This window comes from Camarhynchus parvulus, chromosome 7 (assembly GCF_901933205.1).
Source record: "Camarhynchus parvulus chromosome 7, STF_HiC, whole genome shotgun sequence".
Classification (NCBI taxonomy): domain Eukaryota; kingdom Metazoa; phylum Chordata; class Aves; order Passeriformes; family Thraupidae; genus Camarhynchus; species Camarhynchus parvulus.
This window is the reverse complement of record NC_044577.1, coordinates 2,021,684-2,037,320: the sequence shown is the minus strand read 5'-3', so window position 1 is coordinate 2,037,320 and position 15,637 is coordinate 2,021,684. Positions and strand designations below refer to the sequence as shown.

The window sequence follows — 15,637 nt, the reverse complement described above, 5'->3', positions numbered from 1 at the left end:
ACGGTTCAGCACTGTTTGTTTCTATTATTTATCCTTGTGTAACAAAAGACTCGCATGGCAGAACCAAATTGGGTTCCTACTGCTAAAAACCTCCCTTCCTTCCCAGTCCTGTACTTTGGTTACATGAGAGCACATTCAAGAGAGAAATATCCACATTTCCTGCTTTGGAGCATTCTTGATTCCTAAACTTAACCTACTCTCTGACTTTATTTATACCCAGTTGTGCCAGACTGCCTGGCCATTCCAAACCCAAGGTTCTTTGCTGTGAAGGCACAGAAGAATCTGGCATTTAATAACCCTAAATTCAGGAAAGCAGGAATGCACATTACTTCCCTTTGCTCAACATAAGTAGTTACAAACACAAATAAAGTTACAAACTTCCCAAGTCAATTGGCATGACCCGAGAAGGTAAAATATTTGGAAATCTACTTCCCATCTCCGAACAGCAACTCATTCGCCTTCACATGGTCCGTTGAGAGTCAGTTACAAAAATTTGTTTGACACTAAACAGAAAAGCTTGTCTATTGGGATCGTTTGGCTTTTTTTGCCACAGCAGCCAGCCCAGAGAGTCCTTCCTAGGAGAAGAACACATAGCATGGTGTCTGGGACACAGTCCAGCCAACTCCTGCAGGGTAGGACGCAGGGAGAACCAACCACTCATCCAAGAACTCCTTCTAGATGTCCCCTACTTGTGCATAGCCCAGGCTGAAACACAGACTTGGAGCACATCCAGACTGCTCTCCTGCAAAGCCTCTGAGACTTCTCTTGTACATGCACATTCTGCTTTCATTTTCTTTACTGCATTACTGGCAGCTCCAATGAAATACTGGAAGGTCTGTCAGGATTTCTTATTAAAGTCCACAAGTTTCCCTGTGGATCTTCAGCAGGGAGGGATACTCAGCTCTTCTGCTTCCCCACCCTGTTTCTCCTGGTTTAACCACCTTGGAGCTCAAGGAGCTTTCCTTACAAAGACTGGAACTGTGAGTAAATGAGCATTGCTGACCCATATAGGAGAGGATAATAAAATGCCAACAAACTGTGTTCCATTACGTGTGGGATGCAGATGAAATGGAAAACTCAAAATGAAATTGAGTTTTCCTTTCTTCCAAATCCTTCACAAACCTCTGCTCCCAACTGAATTCCTAATGGTTTCTTAACTCAAAGGTCCTCCCACTCAGCACTGTACTTGGAAGAACTCCAAAACCCACACCAATTGCCTCAATTAAACAGCAAATACAAGCACAAAAATACTTCCTCTGAGTGTAGAAGAGCAGTATAGCAGAATAGGAAGTGCACTTCCTATTAGTGCAGGCCAGGTGAGGATTCAAATGCCTGAAGATGTCACTTTAGGAAATATTTCACACAGTGTTTCCCAAGGTAGGGCTCTGGACAGGGAAGCACAAAGCTGCTCATCTGAAGTAAGGTATTTGTGAACAAAAACCAGGATAAGGGCAAGGAGCCAGGTGAAATAGCTTGGATTCCAAAGTAGCACAAGGCAAAAAATGTGCCTGGGAACACAGTACTCAAGGCAAGTTATGAGGTAATGCCTCACCCAAAGCTAAAAGACAGCTTAGAATTTACAGCAGACCAGAAATCACAGTTACCAACTTGTCAGAACAGGACAGGGTCAAAGTCACTGTATTTGACATAGATTTGATACTAGATTTGAAACAGACACAGACTGCCAGTGTCCAGATTGCTCCTCTCCTATTACCATTCATTGAGTATCTAACAATCCTTCAATTATGTCTAAGTTTCATTTCCTCCGGCAGGGTTGTGTGCTACCAACAAGTGCAGACATGTTCAATACAAACACAGAAGGGAAATTTTCACTCAGCTGTTCAAACACTTTACACCAAGGAATACTTTAAGACATCTGAGGGGTGCCAGTGTTTTTTAATACACCACCATACAGTTGCTGCACATGAAGCTGTCAAGGCATAATATATTGCAGTAACCTTTAACTAGCCCTCTCCAAATCAGGCCAGTAAGAATTCATTAGAAAGCTCCCCAAACCAGACCTTTATTCTGCAGAAAATTTAAAAACTCAAGTGCACAAGGTCAGTGTAAACATATTCTTTAATATCACTGAAGGAAAATTTAGCAATCCAAGTCTTAGGTGGGTTTCAAATAAATAATTTTGAGAAAGTGTTTACATATCAAGGGAGCTCTCAAGACAGCAAGAGCACAGTTTGTAATTCCTCCCTGCTAACAACCCCTCACCAAGAGAATGTACAGTAGGCAGTGCACACTGGAAAAACAATCACAACACAAGGGCACACTTGCCAGCTTCCATAGGACCTCTGGAGAGGATTTCAGAAAAGGGGGGAGAAGTAAATGGAGACATGCACTGCCCTTTAAAGCACCACTCTTTCTCCATAGCCTTTTCACCAATGTAACACAAATGGCAAGAGAATTCATGTTTGCTGCCAAAACCCACTCTCAGCTCCAAGATTAACAGAGCACTGCTCTGACAGAGAGAATTGCTCTTCAAACTGACACTGCAGCACAGTGCATCACCCCCCTCCCAGCTGGGCTCTGCTCCTACTCCAACCTTGAAACTCCTCTCCAATCACTGCAAAAGTAACCCAGAAAGCCTAAAGACAGGTAAGAAATGTTATTTCTTGCAGATCCTGGCCCAGTGTACTGAAAGGGAGCAAGACATGACAGGTCTCAAGGTGTAGGGTTACCCAGGAAAACATCTGGTGTCCTACGTCACCCAAGTAAAACCTTCCAAAAGTCAAAATACTTCCTCAAAGTGTAGATTTGTCTTTGTTAAACAATTATTCTGCTGTAAAAATATGCTTGATGCGAAATTTCTCACATCAGAACAAGAAGATTTAACAATCTAGAAAGAACAAGAAAAAAAATCAATTATAAATATGCCACAAAAATATTTGCAAGAGAGTTACTGCAAAATCGTTTTCTTCCACTTTCATCAAAATATTTTTTTCTTTGTACATACAGGCTGGGCAGTCTTCCACTCTCTGTCCTTTAGTTCAACATGCAACAGATCTGTGATAAGCACTGCAGTACTCAGCAGAGAATTGTTTCTTCTCCATTTCTAACACACATGAAAAAGGTTCTGCTTTGAGTCAATTAAAAAAAGTACAATGTAATACTGCTGTGTACCTACTGTATAAATATTGCAGGAGTTAAAGGATTGTTTCACTGCTAGCTGGGCTTTGGCAAAACAGGAGTGGGGCTGACATACACTGGATACTTCACACTTCTGAGTGGGGGACGCTGCAACATTTAACAGAATAAAACAGAATAAAATAAATCTTAGATCTAAAACTGTCAGTACACAGGATTCCCAAGTTGTTCTGAACACAGGAGCAGAGTGATCAGTTTTCCAGGAAAGCCACATAGTCAGTCAATCTGGCCAACTGCTGTTCATTGGGAATTGGTGGGACCGGAGCAGGTTCTACAAAAGATAAAACAAATAGATCATTAATGAAATTTAGAAAGCAAATCCACCAGCAGCACCATCAACAGTAAGGGAAAACAAATTAAATGCATCTGACTTTCAACAGCCTTCTGGGGACAGATCTTAAATGTATTCCTCCCTGCACAGCTCCAGCTGACCTGATCCCTGTTATCTGCACCATTCAGTGGTCCGGGAGTTCCTAACCACAAAAACTGCTGCAACAAGTTCCACCTGTGAGCAGCCTCCAGAATTTCTGAGAATTTCTCTGCACACACTGCAGTCTGAGTAATGAGGGCTGATAGTATTCTGCCCTGAGAAGGAAGCTCCTGGAGCTCTCTGGTTGCTCCTTTCCCTGCAAGCTGCCATCCTGGAGACTCCAAAGAGACAGATCTGGTGGGTGACCAGACCAGCAGAACACACAGGAGCTCTGCTGTGGAAGTGGAAACCTCAGGAATTTCAGGCACTGCTTAAAACATGTGGGAGTGAGAAAACAGAGGGAAAAGCACATTTAATAGCACCTGTTGGTGATGGGCTGTTGTTTTCTATTTTGGGGGGGGCAGTGAGAACATTCACCTCTCTAGGACTCAATTCCCACTCAGTGCTGACACTGTTTATGCAGGTTTAGCTAAACCCATGATATACAAACAAAAATACCTGATGAAGGAATAAATCTGTTAAAGGAAGCTTCCAGCACACCTGGAGAAAAACATACAAAATTAGCCCAGTGGAACAGTTTTAAACAGTTCAATGCAACAAAACATGGATCAAAAGCTAATTAAAATTAAACCTGTTTATTCATCACACAAGACTTTATAACTAAAAAGAAGAATACCCAAGGATTAGCCATTTCAAAAGAGCCTCTTTCTTTTGCCTCAATAGCAGTTCTTGCACTCACTTTTGGAATAAAAACCACATGTAAGTAATTCCCAGTTTTTTTAAGCTCTGCATATTTGGCAGCCAGTTCATAAAAGCCCCACCTGCTCGTATATAAAATCTCAGGGCTTTGGTTGGCTTTGTGCCCCTTAGGGGTAAATTTCAACACCTGGCACCTGTTTATTATGGGCTCTGAAATCCCAAAAACTCTGCCCATACAAGCAGTGTCATTTCTTAGTCTAACAGGTCCTGCCCTTTTGGATATGCTGTAATTTAGTTCCTTCTGCCAGAGCTGCACAGAGCAGTTTAAGAACAGTTGTTTCATCCTGCTTTTACATCTTATTATTTATTTTTGCCACAGCCAGATATAGAAAAAAGGAAAAAAAGAAGCCAAGTATTTGTGCAGACTAAGCTTTGAAGGAACAGACATTCTATAACCAACACCATGAAAGTGAAGAAAAGAGAAGATGTAGATTTTAAATCAAAGGAAATTGTATCAACAACTGGAGCTCCTCAGAACACAAAGATTCACTAAATCCCTGCCTAAAGAAGTTCTAATTCTCCTGAAGGAAAAAAAAAATCTCAGGTTCAAGATGGTCTATTTTTCACTCATCTTTATTAGGTTAAGACCATTTGAGGTCATCCAGTTTATGTTGCACAGAGGCAGAGCCAGCCAGCAGGAGGAGAGGGAGCAATCACAGCACAACCTGTCTGCTTTTGTTTAAACAAGTTCATGTGAGGACTTAGCTTAATCCAAACTACTTGTTGAAAGTCCAAACCAACCCCAGCACTTTGTACTTCCTCACGTTTTACACCTGTCCCGTGTTTATGAGCAGCATGAGTGTCCAAAAAGGATCTAAGAGAATCCTATGCAAAGCTGTAATTAAAAACTTCACAGCTAATTCCTAGAAAATGCTGAATGTTTCATGAAGTAACAGCTCCACCTACCTGGCTTTTTAGGCATCACCATGCGAGTTGCGAAGTCTGCTTGCCAGCCCTGATCTAGCACACCTGGAAAGGCATTTGGAAGATACAGAAGGGGAGAATAAAGAGTGATAACTAACAGGAAATAATTAAAAAAAAAAAATCAAACCATTATCCAGAACCAAGATTTTTTTTTCTCTAATCACTGCCCAGTCACTTAACAAGCTCAGAATTTGTAGATACATTTTTATTAATCATCACTTAGAGCTCTCTGAGCTCATCATCTACTGTAAATGCTGGCAACCCTGACCAGGGGAGGAAATGATAAATCTGACTCCATGTTCTCAGAAGGCTAATTTATTACTTTAGTATCCTATATTATAGTAAAGAATACTATACTAAAGAATACAGAAAGGGTACTAACTGAATGCTAAAAAGATAATGAAAACTTGTGAGTCCCCACACAGCTTGGCCCTGATTGGCCAAAGACCCAAAACAACTCCCAGCAGAATCCAATGGAACAATCACCTGTGGGTAAACAATCCCCAAACACATTCCACATGAGCACCACACAGGAGAAGCAAATGAGATAAGAATTGTTTTCTTTTTCTCTGAGGCTCCTCAGCTTCCCAGGAGAGAAATCCCGGGTGAAGGGATTTTATCAGAGAATGTGAGTGCCACGATCATCAGTATAAAAATGACTCAGGGAATGATGCCAAGTACCTTTCACAGCTTCTTCTACAGGGAGGCCAACAAAGGCTGCAAAATCATCTGCAACTATGGATGTGTAAGCCTGGGAAACCAGTCCAAAGGCTCGTCTCCTGGTTGCATCTAGGGAGAGAGGAACACAGGACACAAGGGACTCATCTCCAGAGCTGGGACACATGAGAACATTTCCTCAATTCCACCACCTTTGGCAAATCACTACCAGCCTTCAAAGGAGCACTTCAGGAGCTCGCCCTCCCCTCCCACAGCTCACAATCAGCAGCAAGACACAACAGCTTGTTCTCTGCCAGGACAAACCCCCTCAGGGCCTGCACTGAGCCTCCAAGTGCAGCCTGCAGCATCCTGGGCTCCAGCACCAGCACAGGGAACTCTGCAGCTGATTCTCTGTGGGCAATGGGCCAGCAAATTAGTTAATAATTAGTGCCATCTAATAAGCAGCTGTTTCTCAAGCTACAGAGAACTTGTTTTGCAGAACACCTCTTTTCAGCAGTCTGCACTGCCCTCTAGGAGCAAGAGTCTGCATGTTAGCATTACACAGGATGGAAAACATTTCACAGAAAAAACACCTTGGAAGTCCTACTAGGTGCTGAAATGCCAAGCCGAGTTGTCTGGTTAGAAGTCTGATAAAACTGGGTGATTCTGATAAAACTGGGTGATTCATGGTCTGTTTTGCTCTTACAGAATAAACCACATGGTTTATGAAAATTCAGCGTCAAAGAATACACAGAAACAAAATCCTACTAAGACCACTTTAGTTGTTTCTGCAAGGTTTTGTAGAGCTTTTAATTTACACCCAACACCTGGAATCCTTTTATTAAAACCTACAAAACCTTGTCAGCAGCTGTCCTGATTTTTCACAATGAACAATTTGTTCCTGTTGGATCAGACACAAATGATTCCAGGCAGTTCCCTGCTCCCCACAGGAGCTCAGCCTGTACCTCTGAGTGCTTCCATGATTGGCTGGATGGTCTCAGACCACTGATGTGCACTGATTGCTGTGTAGATCCCTGGGAAGTCCCTCTGCCAGATTCTTTGTCCCACTGACCAAACTGCACCGAGTTCAGCATTTGCCTGTTGTGACCAAAGGAAAAAAACCCCAAACCCAGTGTTAATCCAGAAGAAAATCCTTATGCACAAACCCATTTCCACCCCCAGGTTTTCAGAGAACATTGCTGTGCAACAAAACCAGCAAGTTTCTGAGGTCAATCTGGCCCAGTACTTACAGATTTGATAGCAGGAGGGATTCTTTTCCAGAGATAACGTGCGTTATTCCTAAAAGTAAATAAATAAAATTGTTAAAAACACTTCTCAGTCACCAAATGCTGCAAAGAGACACCACAAGGTTTGTCCAGATGCTGCGATGAATGCTCTCAGTGCTTTAGAAATATCATTTCCAGGAAGGAATATTGGATACTGAGGTGGGAAAGCAGAGCTGCCCTCCAGCAGGCAACACTGGACTGCTGTAACACAACCATTAATTCATTCATTAAAGTTCATTAATTACCTCATTTAACACCACTCTGGGAAAGCAACTTCTCCCTAAAACCTCAAGTTCAGTGCATTAAGTACACGCAGGGACATGGAATAATCCCCCCAGACCAAATTCCCAGGAATTCCTGCAGATTCAGCTCCTTCAGGCCAACACCATCCCTCATTTTTAACAGGGATGGTGCAGAGTTGTCCTGCTGGAGTTTACACAGAAGGAACAAATCCAACCCAAAACAAAACCAAAACAAACAAATACAAAACACCCCCAGATCCAACCCAAAACAAACCCAGCCCTGAACGGCTACAAAACAAAACCCTGAAATGTTCAACACATCCCAGAGGAGCCAATTTCACCATTAAAGGAACTTTATTCCCAAATTTCCCCACAGGAAAGGAGAACAGCTTTCCTGTCAGATCAAAGGGGTGAAAGAGACTGGATCCCCAGGAGCATTGTCATTGTTTCTTTGCAAAACCAGCATTTTTATTAATCACAGAGCCCCTTCCCAGTGTGCTGGTGACAAAGCCAGTGTCCCAGGCTGGGACAAGGCACTTACATGTCATTGTGCAGCAGGTACAGAGCCAGCAGCTGGCCATAAACCAGGGGTGTGGCAATCCCTCCAGGGGCCTGAAAACAAACACACATTGTCAAAAATGCATGTATTTTATGATTGGCTTTTGGCAAATATTAAAATGAATGTTATATGTGTTGTGTTCGAAAGTGATGCCATATTAATTCTCTTAAGCAGTGTGTTAAATATAGTTTTAGGTTATAAAAATTGTTAAAATAGAAACTATGCTTTGTAAGATGCTTTGTTCAAAAGAAAGGACTCGCAGCGAGATAGCAGCCACAGGACACCTGAATCTTTCAAAGAAAAAGAATTTATTGCCACATTATCAGAAGAAATGAACTTCTTCCCACCTCAAAGGCGCTGTTAGGATTTGGAGGAAGAAGTTGACACTGACCAGACAGAATCCTGTGTTTGAATGGAATTTCTGCATCATGTATGAGGTGTATGAATATGCAACAGGTTATTGTTTTTAAGGTTAATCCTCTGTTAACAGGTGTCCTTTTTCAGGCACATGGTGCCCAGAAAAAAGGTACCCAGACCATCTGTAACTCTTTGTCTTTATTGCCTCATATTGTCCTAATTCAATTTGTCCAAATTGTTATTACTCTAATTGTGTTACTAATTTTTTAAACCATTTTATTACTATTAAACTTAAAAACAAGCAATTGGCATTTTTCAAACGCATCACAGGGCTGCAGATTTTAAAGAGGGGTGTGATACAAAACGCAGCAGGAAGCCAAGGTGTATGTAAACTGAACACTCCAAGACGACTGATTTTTTTATTTTTATTTATTTTTCACATCACATAACAGACCTGTACAATTTTTTTTTTGGGGGGAGGGGGGAATAAATAAGCCTAGATCTTCCACCTTCCTATGCTCACAAGAGTTACAGCTTTTGAAAGTGAAATCAAATTAACCCCTATTAATTTACCCCTATTAATTAACCCCGACTTTGTTTACCGTCAGCTCAGGCCACTCCACCACAGCAAAGCCTCTCTGCCCCTCCCAAACACCTCAAGCTAAGCTTTGGCCCCTGCCACACCTGAGCAGAGCTCACAAGGAGGAAATAAACGAGCGATAAAAAAAAAAGCTGTACAATTTTGAGAGATTTCCAATTTTCAGGCTTTTTATCAAGGGCCAGGAGAACGTAAAGCAGCACGGAGGGAGCTTCCAGTGAAAGCTGCCACAGTAAAACTCGGTCTGAGGGTAATTCCCTGAGCAATATTTTCCTTTTCTCAGCCACGAGAAGAACTGAAACCTACAAACTCCCCCTCCCTCATACCCCCTCCGAAACGACGCGAATAATTACAGAGAAACACCCATTTCTCTGCAGCCTGCGACTTTCTGCGGGGCCAGTTCAAACACTGCGGCCTCCCCCGCTCACACACAGGCCCACGCACCGACACACACACACACAGACAGACCCAGACCCCACCCTGCCCCGCGGCACCTCCAGCTCCTGCGTCTCGCACTGCTCCAGGAGCCGCCTGAAGCTCCCGGAGCTCTCGGCCATCACCGCCACCGGCATCTTCCCCTCACGGCGCCGCCCGCCCGCTGCAGGCGCCCACGCCCTGACGTCACTTCCGCCGTGCCCTCAGCACCTTCCGCCCGCCTCTTTGTGCTCCTGGAGGACCGCGGGGAGGGGGCGTGGCTTGATCGGAGGGGCGTGGCCTGACCCTGGGGCGTGGCCACGGCCCGTGAGGGGTTGAGGGCGGTGGGCGGCGCTCAAGGGTGGCGGTGGTTAAAAATCGCTTTGTTTTCTGAGTAATAAGTCAAGTTTCCGCGTCATAAAAAGAGATGAGTGTGTTTTTCGTGCTATGCTTTCTGTTTTTCTGGCTTTCTTCTTCACTTCTGGTTTTCTGTCCGTGTTTGTCATGGGATGCGTGAGACGGGCGCCCTCCATCCCTTATTGCACATTACACGTTCGTAAGGACTGTTCTCAAGGGATAGCAATTGCTTTTCCAGCTCTGTACCTGTTTCTGGCGGGGTTTAGAAATAGTTTTTACAGGTGGGTTCCTTTATCTTTGTTTCCTGTAAAACCCCCTGCTTGCTGCTGGCGACAGGACCATGGAATATCCTGAGTTAACCCACAAGGATCATCAAGCCAACCCCTGGACCTGCACAGACACCCCAGCAATCCCAGCCTTTGCCTTGTCCAAACATTCCTTAGGCCCTGGCAGCAAGCACGGATATTTTATATCCTATAAAAGAGCCCACAATACGTTGAAACAGCATTTTAACTGCGCTGGTGCTATTTTAGAGGTGGCACTACCCCTTGGTCATTGCCTTTCCATGGTTACCCATCCCCAGTGAGGTCATTTCCAGCTCTGTGCCTGTTCCTGGTGGGGTTTAGAAGTAGTTTTTACAGGTGGGTTCCTTTATCTTTGTTTCCTGTAAAACCCCCTGCTTGCTGCTGGCGACAGGACCATGGAATATCCTGAGTTAACCCACAAGGATCATCAAGCCAACCCTTGGACCTGCACAGACACCCCAGCAATCCCAACCTTTGCCTTGTCCAAACATTCCTTAAGCCCTGGCAGCCTTGGGAATGTCACCATTCCCTGGGGAGCCTGTTCAGAGCTCACCCTTTATCCCCACATCCAGCCTCAACCTCCCCTGACACAGCTCCAACATATACCAAATAAATATTCAATATAAACACAGTGATGCATCTATATCTGTGCTTATAGATAGATAGATAGAAACACAGATATTTTATATCCTATAAAAGAGCCCACAATATACTAAGACAGCACTTTAACAGCACTGTTGCTATTTTAGAGGTGGAACTGCCCCTCAGCCATCGCCTTTCCATGGCTTCCCATCCCCAGTGAGGTCCCATCCAGCAGCCCTGCCCACCTTCCCCCAGAATTGAGCTCAGGAGCCCCATTTATGGCTTGGATGTGTTTGCATCCCAGTTTGAGGCATAGGAAGTAATGGGAAATGGCAAGATTGTCTCCAAATCTGTGTTATTACTGGGGCCACAGGTATAAATTCACATTTTTAGGGTAAAACCAACCCGAGGGGCTCATTTTATGCAAAACTTTGCTTTCTGATACAACAGATTTGCTTTCCACCATCATCCTCCGCCTCGCATTCCTTGAACAACGCCTGACCCCAGCGCTTCCCACCACCCTCCACCCCCAGCACTGCCTAAAAATCATTCCCCAAACCATTTATCCTTCCTGCAGGGAGTTTTCCCAAGCCGTGCTCAAGAGCTGCAAAACTCCCGTGTTCCCCACGCTTTTGGGGTGGAAAAAAAGGAAGAGCGGTGTAAGTCCCAATCCCTTTGGGACTTGCCATGGAGTTCCCGTGCTGTGGGAGAGGTTTTGGCTGTGGAAAAACAAAACTAACGCTTGTTTGTGCTCTCTTTTGGGATTCGCCCGAGCCAACAGCATCTTGGAGGAGGGCTCCAGGCGATGGCACTGCTGCTCCGCCGGCTCAGGCATCGCTTTTCCCGGGAAGCAGCCTCTCATCCCGCTCCCGTCCCCGCCAGCCGCATCGATCCCCACGGCCCTTTGTTGCCGCCAGCTCCGTGCTTTGACATTCGGACATCTGAGAGGAGCACTGTCCTCACCTTTTGCCCCCGTTCCCAATTATCTGGTGTTTTCGGGAGGCGGGGAAGGAGGCAGCTTGTGATGGTGCCGGCGGGGGACCTTCCCTCGTGGCAATCCCGGATTGCCACCGGCGACACGTCGAGTTGGGAAGGGTTTGTCTGCTGGGGGGATGCCATCCCACATCCCCATGCCGTCCTCCTTCCTGGGGGAAGGCATGAGCTGGTCCCCGGCACCGCTGGCTGTGTTGGGCCAGGGCAGAATCGCAGCCCCTGGCTGTGCTCCTGCTCCCCGCAGGGAGAACATTTCATTCGTGGGGGGAAAAAGCCCTGTAAAAATGGAATGGAGGAGAGGTTTCCTCAAGAGGGCACTAGCTGCAAGAGAAACTGCCGAAAAATCCAAGGGAGCCGGACATCCGCACATCCCGCTGTCCTTTCCACCCGAAAGACTCTGTTTGGGGGAAAATCGGCTTTTTTTTTTAATTTTTTTTTTAATATTTCGCTTTACTTTTCACTTTTCTTTTGGAACAGCGGAGGAAGTGCTGCTTCCCGCTGCGCTGAGCCGAGCCTGCCAAATGCACCAGCCCCTCTCTGGAAGCAATTCCTCGGCATGGAATTAGCCAGATCCTACCCTTTTGCAAGCATCCTCCCCTCTCTCTTTTCCCCATCTTTTCCAAAGCTGTTTAAGGCTGTGGCAACATTTTCAGGGAGGAAACATGCCAGAAGGGAATACCCTTCTTTTTCGGGTCACCAAGATAAAATACAGCAGATTTGTTGTATTTCAGGGCTGTTATAAATCCAGGAGCTTTGGAAGATGTTCCTGGGGTTGTTTGGAGCCTGGCCTCGGCATGGTGGCATCATCCAGGACCTCTGGACAGTGATGGAGACTGCCTGAGCCAGCATCCCAGGAAACCACAGGGTCATTTATTTCACTCCGGAGTTTCTCCTCAATTCAGACACCAAAAGGAGAGGCCAGGCTCATAAAACAGCTGAGCACGTTGGAAAATCTATCCCACTGGCAAAGCTAACCACCTTAAATTAACAGGAAGGCTCCTTGACTTGACAGCATCCTGATTTTTCTTTGGCCCACGGGCTCAAAAAGCACTTAAAGACACTGGCCGCCAGCTGCTGCTGCCGCAGGAGTGTAAAGTAACTTTAATGTGATTTTTATTCAGCTCCTGGTGATGATGGCAGGAAGATCTCAGCAACTCGTTTGTGCCTTGCATGAATTTTAAAGCAGGGAGGGAAATGGATCCCAGTTCTGCCATCCTGCACAGTCCCAAATAGCTTTCAAAGCAATACCGAGGCATTTCCAAGAAAAATTAACAGAGATTTCGTGACAGGGCTTCATTTTCCCAGTCGTTTCCATGTGCTGCTGCCTGTGATCCAGAGGTACCCTCTGGAAAGATGATTGCAAGTGGTTTCCCTTTCTCATCTGCTTCCAAAGCTTTGTAGGGGAACAAAAGACTCGTGATGGGGAAATTAAGATGCAACGAGGCGATATGGAACAATGGGACAGCAATTTAATGTGAAAGATAAAGCAAACGGTGCTAAAGGGTCAAGCTGAACCTCCCCACACCCTTCCCATTCCCTCAACAGCCTGATTGGCATTAGCTGGGCTGAGCTGAGCAAAAGCTGGATCCAAACACGGAAGGTTATTTCCTTCCATGACATCAAAGGGGAAAACGCCTCATTTTTGGGAGCTGCACCCACAAAAGGAAGCTATGAGCAGCTCATGGGAAATGATCATTGCTTTTCCCCAGACAAGCTTTTAAATCTATTGCATTTCCACAGGGGCGTTGGTTTCAACTCCAATAAACAAGAAGCTATCTGGGATATTTGGGATATTATGGTTTCCTTTTTTTCCTGCTGTCCTCATGCCTGATTTTTCAGCTCACACCCAAGGTCTCAGTTCTAGAGGTTTATACTCCAGCACGGTGGTATAAATATCTGGCACAGGGTGCCCAGAGAAGCTGTGGCTGCCCCCTGGATCCCTGGAAGTGCCCAAGGTCAGATTTGGATGGTCTTGGAGCAACCTGGCATAGTGGAAGGTGTCTCTGCCCATGGCAGGGGGTGGAACTGGATGGGCTTTAAGGTCCCTTCCAAACCATCCTATAATTCTGTGATTCGATAAAATAAAGGTAAAAAACCCTAAATCAGAGAGGCTGAGGAGCTTGGAGGATGTGTAAGAGACCAAAAAGTGACCAGAGCAGCAGGAAGTGACGAGGGTTTCCCACCCAGCTGTCCTTGCCCGTGGGGCTCTGTGTCCTTCTGCTGCTGCCCTGGAGCAAACCTGGCCCAGAGCTGAGATTTGGGGGTGGCTAAGCCCCTTTCTGTCCACCCTGGACACCTCCATCCCCTTCCTCTTTCCTTCCCTGTGAGTAGCCAGGAGCTGGTTCTGCCAGAGGCTCTGCAGGCAAAGGTTGCCCTTTCTTGACCTGCCAAGGGGATAAGAGACCCTCTGTGTATTTAACCTAAACTTTGTTTTCGTGACTTTCCAGGCTCGTCTGTGCATTTTCCTGTTTTTGCTTTGTTCTCCGGGATCCTCAGCCAAGTTTCTGTCCCCTCCCTGGCTCCTGGGCCAGCAGTTCTTGCTCTCCACATACTTTAATCCTCCATGGAAAGGAGCTGTGGTACCTCTGAGCAATGTAACAGCTCTTCTCTTGACTGTTCCCCCACCATGCAGTTCCCTCGCTTGGAAATCCCGGAAAGCCCTCAAATTCCAGGGGGTAAAGAGAGAGTGGGGATTCCTGGTCCATTGTAGGGAACCCAGAACATCCCTCTGGCTGTCCAGGACAGCCAGGATCCCTGCCAGGGAGCTCAGAAGCCCTGGCACGGAGCCCAAAACACCTGTGGGTTTGGTTATGACCCGTGGAGCAAATTACCAACCTTAGATGAAGATCAGCAAGCCACAACAGTTTCAGTAGAATAATAGTGAAATTATCACGGGGTGGAAAAGTAGATTTTGGGGTTTTTGGTATGGGGGTTCAGGAGGCAGGATGGAGGGATCTGGGCATGTCCAGCCTTTCTCCTTCTTCTTCTTGGCCTCCATCTTCTGCTGTGATGTTGGCAGTTTTGGATGGTTTAGAGTAGAAGCTCACTGTCTAACATAGGTGATAGGTATTGGGAAGTAATTGTAAATAGTGTACATGTAGTTTTTGGTATAAAGACATAACACTGCCCTGAGGGCAGGCAGAGTGCCTGGACTGTTGTGATGAGCGGACCTCGGCAGGGACAGGAGAAAGAATTTTATAGATAAAATACAATAAACAACCTTGAGACCGAGAAATGAAGAGCCCTGACTCTTCTTCAAGCGCTGGGCTGGGAAAAGAGACTTTCTAACTCTTCTCGGGGTCACTCTGACCAGCTAAAGATCCTGACATTTCTCCAGCGATGCCCTTTCCCCAGGATGGGATGAACAGGGCTGTTCCTCCATTCCCTCTGCTGTGCCAGGGAGGCAGGCGCTCCTGCAGACACCTCCCTGCCCGGCTCAGCATCCCTCCCTTTTACCAGCAGCGCCGTGTCTCCCGGGGCACGCTTTGCAACGCGCTAATCCCCCCGTGATGGCACGCGTGTTAAAAAACACCTGTCCCCCCTGCAAAGCCACCGGGGCAGCGTCGGGAGGGCGCGATGAAAGCCTCAATCCGACAGGCGGGCTTTGATCTCCGCCGGGGAAGGAGCTCGGGCAGCTGTGCCGAGGCGGCCGCCCTCCTCCTCCAGTAACACCCGAACAAAGGGGACCTTGTGTCCGCGGCGCCTCGTTACGGTCCCTTCCTCCCAGCCCGCGGCCACCTGTCCGTCTGTCCGTCCGTCCGTCCCTCCGTCTGTCCCCCCGCCGCCCCAGCCCTATTTCTTTTGGAGCCTGGTCCAATTTACACACACCATCCACAAGGAATCCCTAAAAGAGCTGGGGAGCAGAGCAGAGCCAGCAAGAGGGCTCTGGCAATGCACCCTGTGCTTCCTTCCCTATAAACATGGGCTGGGAGCAAATCTGATCTAGAGGGGGCTTTTTTAAGGAATTTCCCATGGGTGAGAGGCACAGAGCCGACCTCTGGTCCCCATCCCCAGCTGG

At 46.3% G+C, this 15,637-nt stretch overlaps 1 protein-coding gene across 1 annotated transcript; it reads right to left on the bottom strand.

Annotated features, from left to right (window-relative positions):
• Nucleotides 1-2,061: 2,061 nt before the first annotated feature.
• On the bottom strand, nt 2,062-9,594 carry COPS8 (COP9 signalosome subunit 8). The gene is made up of 8 exons (XM_030952195.1): nt 9,463-9,594; nt 7,996-8,066; nt 7,177-7,225; nt 6,892-7,024; nt 5,951-6,058; nt 5,252-5,314; nt 4,085-4,126; nt 2,062-3,427 (listed from the first exon to the last, which is right to left on the bottom strand). The coding sequence occupies exons 1-8, from the start codon at nt 9,538-9,540 to the stop codon at nt 3,348-3,350; spliced, it is 624 nt and encodes a 207-aa protein (XP_030808055.1). The 5' UTR covers nt 9,541-9,594; the 3' UTR covers nt 2,062-3,347.
• Between the last annotated feature and the right edge of the window lie 6,043 nt (nt 9,595-15,637).

Bases quoted from the DNA above. Each gene is read 5' to 3' on its own strand.
- COPS8 (XM_030952195.1), bottom strand. From the start codon at position 9,540: ATGCCGGTGGCGGTGATGGCCGAGAGCTCCGGGAGCTTCAGGCGGCTC. The intron at 8,067-9,462 runs GTGCCGCGGGGC...GTTTGTTTTCAG, and splicing joins GCGAGACGCAGGAGCTGGAG to GCCCCTGGAGGGATTGCCAC. The intron at 6,059-6,891 runs GTACAGGCTGAG...CTCTCTCCCTAG, and splicing joins AATCATGGAAGCACTCAGAG to ATGCAACCAGGAGACGAGCC.